Source organism: Nicotiana tomentosiformis, unplaced genomic scaffold (genome assembly GCF_000390325.3).
Source record: "Nicotiana tomentosiformis unplaced genomic scaffold, ASM39032v3 Un00358, whole genome shotgun sequence".
NCBI classification, from domain to species: domain Eukaryota; kingdom Viridiplantae; phylum Streptophyta; class Magnoliopsida; order Solanales; family Solanaceae; genus Nicotiana; species Nicotiana tomentosiformis.
The window spans coordinates 12,670-17,967 of NW_027174917.1; the positions used below are offsets into that span (position 1 = coordinate 12,670).

The following is a 5,298-nucleotide window of genomic DNA, read 5'->3' on the forward strand; positions in this document are numbered from 1 at the left end:
ATGTTCCTAAAGGAGGAGATCTGCGACGGGCTCTTCTGGCGAAATGCCACGATACTCTGTGGGCCGGTCATCCCGGCGAGGAACGCACCATGGCATTGCTTCACCGTGCATATTATTGGCCCCAAATGGTCGATGACGTCGCTCAGTATTTGAAGACTTGTCTAGTATGCCAGAAGGATAAGTCAGACCGCTTGACGCAGGCAGGGCTCTTGGAACCACTAGCTGTCCCAAAAAGACCTTGGGAAAGCGTTTTCCTGGACTTCATCACCGGATTGCCCAAGGTCGGAGATCTCACAACTATCTTGGTTGTGGTGGATCGGTTTTCCAAGTATGCTACCTTTATAGCAGCCCCACAATATATATCAGCAGAAGATACAACTCGACTATTCTTCTCTCAGGTCGTCAAATATTGGGGCCTACCTAAAGACATTATTAGTGATCGCGACTCACGCTTCACTAGCAATTTTTGGACCCAACTCTTTAAGTGTCTTGGGTCAAAATTGAGTCATAGCTCAAGTTTTCATCCGCAATCTGATGGCCAGACGGAGTGATTCAATGGCATGCTAGAGGAATATCTCCGGCACTTTGTGACCGAATCGCAAAAGAACTGGGTGAAGCTTCTAGATGCTGCTCAACTGTGTTTCAATTCACAAAAGAGCTCAAGTGTTTACCATTGCACCATAAAAATCCATAATTTATCATATCATTGGTATATTGATTATAGCCCATAGTAAGTGTCTGAGTCGACCCCTCGTCACTACTTCTTCGAGATTAGGTGGGATACTTACTGGGTACGCGTTGATTTACGTACTCATGATACACTTGCTGCACATTTTTGTGCAGGTACACCTATGTTTAGCGGCCTCGTGGGCGCAGGTGCGCGATTATGGAGGGGACTTAGGTGAGCTGCATTCTATACGACGCTCCACAGTCAATAGAGTCTCCTTCAGAATACTTATATTTTTTCTGTCCAATTGTATTCCGAACAAGTATTGTATTTTATTTTACATTCTTAGTAAATGCTCATGCACTTGTGACACCGAATTTTGGGATGATTATGAGTTGTACTGTATTAAAATTTTTTAAAGATATTATTACGTATTTTGTAAACTACATCTTCTGCTATTTAATTGAGGGGAATAACTATGATTTCAAAAATATTAAAATGAGAATTTACTAATTATTGGTGTTGGCTTGCCTGACAATAGTGTCCGGCGCCATCACGACTTTTCGAAGATTTTGGGTCGTGACAGGTATAATACTTGGTGTCTGAGTTTGGGTGTGAAAATGGAAGATATGGATGCATATATGAACATATAATAGACGGATATATATGTATAATATACTTAATATATTTTGTACATTTTATTAAGAGGCTATTGGAAAAGAATATAGGAGAAGTTAAACATGATTTATGGGCGGGAGAGGAATGATGTGTTGGCAATGAATGTATTTAGGAGATGATGGCAAGAATTAAGGAGATAAAAGTGAAGTCCTAATTTTTTAGGAGAGATTTTTGGGATGAAATTGCGACATTCTCGGACATTAAGAAGATGCCAAATTCTTTTAGGTATCTACAAATGTAAATAATACACTGCCTCATTTGATATATACTTAATGATGTTAGGATTCTGTATATACTATTATTTAAAAATGTGATACTTATGAAAGTTTCCCTAAATGAAATCCATTCAGAATTCTTTTCCTAATTCTTGGCATTTAATAAAGTTACCTTGTAGTTTTAAATTCTGCTTCAAAATTGAATATGGAAACATCAACCTTCCTACCTAAATAGTAGGCCTTTTTAATCAAGCAAATTCAAGCGTTTCTCTAATTGAAACTTGAAGCAAAAGTAAGAACATAAAGAATATATGGGAATCTGCCTCAGTCAGAATTTTTCCTATTACTACTAGGTTTCTGTAACATTGCTTAAACTCCACGGATGAAGGACATATATAAATACTACCACTAACCTAAACTAAGTTTTCCCCTGCCTTCTTTAATTCCCTGATCGTTGTTTCTTCTCTTTCAATGGCTTCCCTTACCAACCATTGTTTCTTCATCTTTCTATTAGTGATCTCCTCTTTCTTTTTTGCTCCTTCTTCCGCTTACGCGCAGGCTGAAACTTCCCCGTTTTATTCCATTTACAGCCTCGAAGACAATGATTCTGCTTCTACTTCTGATCATTTAGCCGTTGTGCTTGGTCTGCCTTCTACAACATTACACCGAAGAAGGCGTTGAGTTTGAGTCCGGTATTAGTTTCATGACGCCTGGAGAAACAGTTATGAGTCCCTTTTCCTTCATAAAGAATGGCATCCCAAGCGCCTCAGCAGTCTCATCACTCGCAGATTTCTGCCTTTATGAAACTCTTCTATAAGGATTACAAGTACTCTCTTTTGCATACAAAATCTATGTCCGAAGTGTCCAAACTTGTCCCTGATATTGTGGAGACAATCAAGAGTTCTATCGAACAACTGATCAAAGATGCAGAGGCCAAACACTTTGTGGTTTCTAGAATTATTCCAATTGGTTGCCTTCCAGGTTTTCAAACGATGTTTCCCGATAATAGCAGGAAAATTCAATGTCACAAAGGACTAAATTTGTTTGCAACATTGCACAATGATTATCTATGGCAAGCGTTGGAGGAGCTACGATTGAAGTACCCTGAAGTTGAGATCATATATGCAGATTATTTCAAGGCGTTTATGGCAATTCTATGCAATCATGCATTCTTTGGATTTAAGACTAAGTGATAGAATTCAAGGGTCCACCAAATTATATAGAGAACTAGGTTCTCTATTAGTTCCCATAGATATAAGTTCCTACAGAAACCATGCATACTGTAGTAAGTAAATGACAGAAGGAATTTTACGTGGAAAATTTCTAGCTCAACCGGATTAAAAACCATGACCTACCCTTGTAGGATTTCAACTTCACTACTGAACAACTTTCACATTACAACCTATGTAACCTAGGAATTAACCTCTTAATCCCTCACTATCTTGTAACACTCTATTACAAGTTATTTTGTAATAACTCTATTACAAAGACTTTACAGATCGACTAACTCTAGCCAAGATAGAAACGCAAGGGTTTATGATTTACAAAGGGTTTCTTACGCAATGCTTCTAAACAAGCTAAGTAGAAATTATAATTGAAGTGCTTTAACAAAGGTGCAACACAACTAAGGACATGTGATGACCCAATACAAGAAGCTGGTCCTTTGTTATGTTGTTATTTGTTCTTGATGCCCTTGAGAATCACTTGCAAGATTGACACAGACTTGAGAGAATGCTGCTTTTCATTCTTGAATGTGCAAGTGTTTTGTTTTACCTTTGCTTGATGTAAATAACTCATTTGTGACATCACTTGAATGATGTAAGCAAGTTAGGTAAAGGGCACTCCCCATAAAGTTGATTGTTGCACTGTTTCTGCACTGTAGCGTGTGTAGGAAGCAACTTTACATCTCGGGCAGTTGACTTGTGTAGTTTTCTCGGGAAACGGTAGCTATCTATTCCCTCTGTTGTTCCTTTGACTCTGAAGAGTTGAACCATATCCCAAGCTGGAACCTTTTGATCTTAAGGTCTTGAGAATGTGTAACAGGTTCCTTATCTGGTTCTTGACAGTAAGTTTGTTAGATCATCAAAACATAACAGGGATATACATATAGCCTATCAATTTCCCCCGTTTTGATGATGACAAACTTATAATTCATGTTCCCCCTAAGAACCAGCATTTCCTGAGTTCCCCCTGAATCAGTTACCCAACCTGTTCCCCCTGAATTAGTTTCTCCCCTTTTGGCATCATAAAAAGATTAGTAACATGCTTACAACAAAAAGAAGTCTAGCTTGAGTTGATTCATGCCACTTGTGTGCACACAACATGACTAAAAATAGAGCATAAAGAGCAAGACGTACACAGCAAAAGGATGAAACTTCTATTAATTTTTGGAAATTAAGTAGGGAGTAGTTCCATTGTTACCAACACATCCACAAAATAAAAACAGCAAAAACAGAAGTACCAGTCATAAACATCATCAGAACTAAAACAAAGGACATACACTAGCATTTGATACTGGAAAGGGAACACGTTCTAGGGAGCACTGGAGTGGGAAGGCTTAGATGAAGAGGCAAGGGTTTTAAGAAGGATGTCCATGCAAGCATTAGCTGACATCTGCTCATTGAGCAGTTTCTCCTTCAGGTCCTCAACTTGTTTCCTGAGGTCGGCATTTTCTTTGGTCAGACGGGCAACCTCTGTGCTATGAGAGCAGCGAGAACCAGGTGCCTCCTGAAGCTGACTTAGTTGACCCTCAAGAATGGCATTCCTTGCCTTCAGCTTCCTTATCTTATCAGTGGCACTATTTTGGGCGTTGATCAACTGGGAGATAGTAGAAGTGCCACCAACCCCTCCAACCTTATCAATGCACTCACATTCCTCGAGGGTGGTCTTAGAGAAGGTTTGCTTACGAGTACCCACTTTGGATTTTCCCAAAGGGACTTTGAAGAACTCAAAATCTTTAGTGAGGAGGAACCCGTAAGGCATCCCATGATTACCATCCTTGAACTCTGCCACCTTCTGCATGTGTTCTATCATGATGCCAGGCATGTTGATAGTTTTGTATCTATCTAGTGCTTCCATGAGAACCAAGTCTGCCCGAGATATAATGGACCTTTGTTCTACACGAGGGAGCAAAACCTTGTTCACCAATTCAAACAAAAGTTGGTACACTGGAAGGAGGGCCTTCTTGTGTACCCGTTCCCCTTGCTGGACTGCCTTATCCTTCAAGATAGCATTTCTAAAGTTCGAAGAGCAAGTTCCCTGAACAGAAGACAAACCCTCAGCAGGCACTCCCAAGATAGTTCCCAGCACAGCAGAGTCCATCACACGATCAATACCATTCACCATCACACAAATATGATCATCCTCAACTGTAAAAATGTCGGCATAAAGACTACGCACTTCGTCCTCATAAACTTTGGGACAGTCACCTCTGAACAGGTGTGTCCACTGTTGAAATTCACAGATCTCCACCAATTGGCATATGCCAGCCATATCTAGAATATCAAGGGCAAATGTATGGACCCACAACACCTTTTGATTTTTCAATTTTTCCTTGCTAGCATCCTAGGTATCATCAATCTTGGTCTTTTTGGAGGAACCAGGTTCCTCACTAGCATCACCCTTCCTTTTTACTGATGTGCGAGCACTCTTTCCTTTCTCAGCAGATTTCCCAGACACCCTTTTCGTAGACACTTTTTCAACTGATTCTTCTGTCACTTGTTCCCCAGATTCCTCAAC

General features: G+C 40.0%; 1 protein-coding gene across 1 annotated transcript; it reads left to right on the forward strand.

The window, feature by feature from the left end:
* The first annotated feature begins 2,309 nt into the window (after positions 1 to 2,309).
* LOC104101607 (GDSL esterase/lipase At1g28650-like) lies at positions 2,310 to 2,753 on the forward strand. Its single transcript, XM_009609089.4, has one exon. It carries the CDS (start codon positions 2,310 to 2,312, stop codon positions 2,751 to 2,753), a length of 444 nt encoding a protein of 147 aa, XP_009607384.3.
* The last annotated feature ends 2,545 nt before the right edge of the window (positions 2,754 to 5,298 follow it).

Excerpts from the sequence above, each read along its gene's own strand:
- LOC104101607 (XM_009609089.4), top strand. The coding sequence starts at position 2,310 with ATGGCATCCCAAGCGCCTCAGCAGTCTCATCACTCGCAGATTTCTGCC.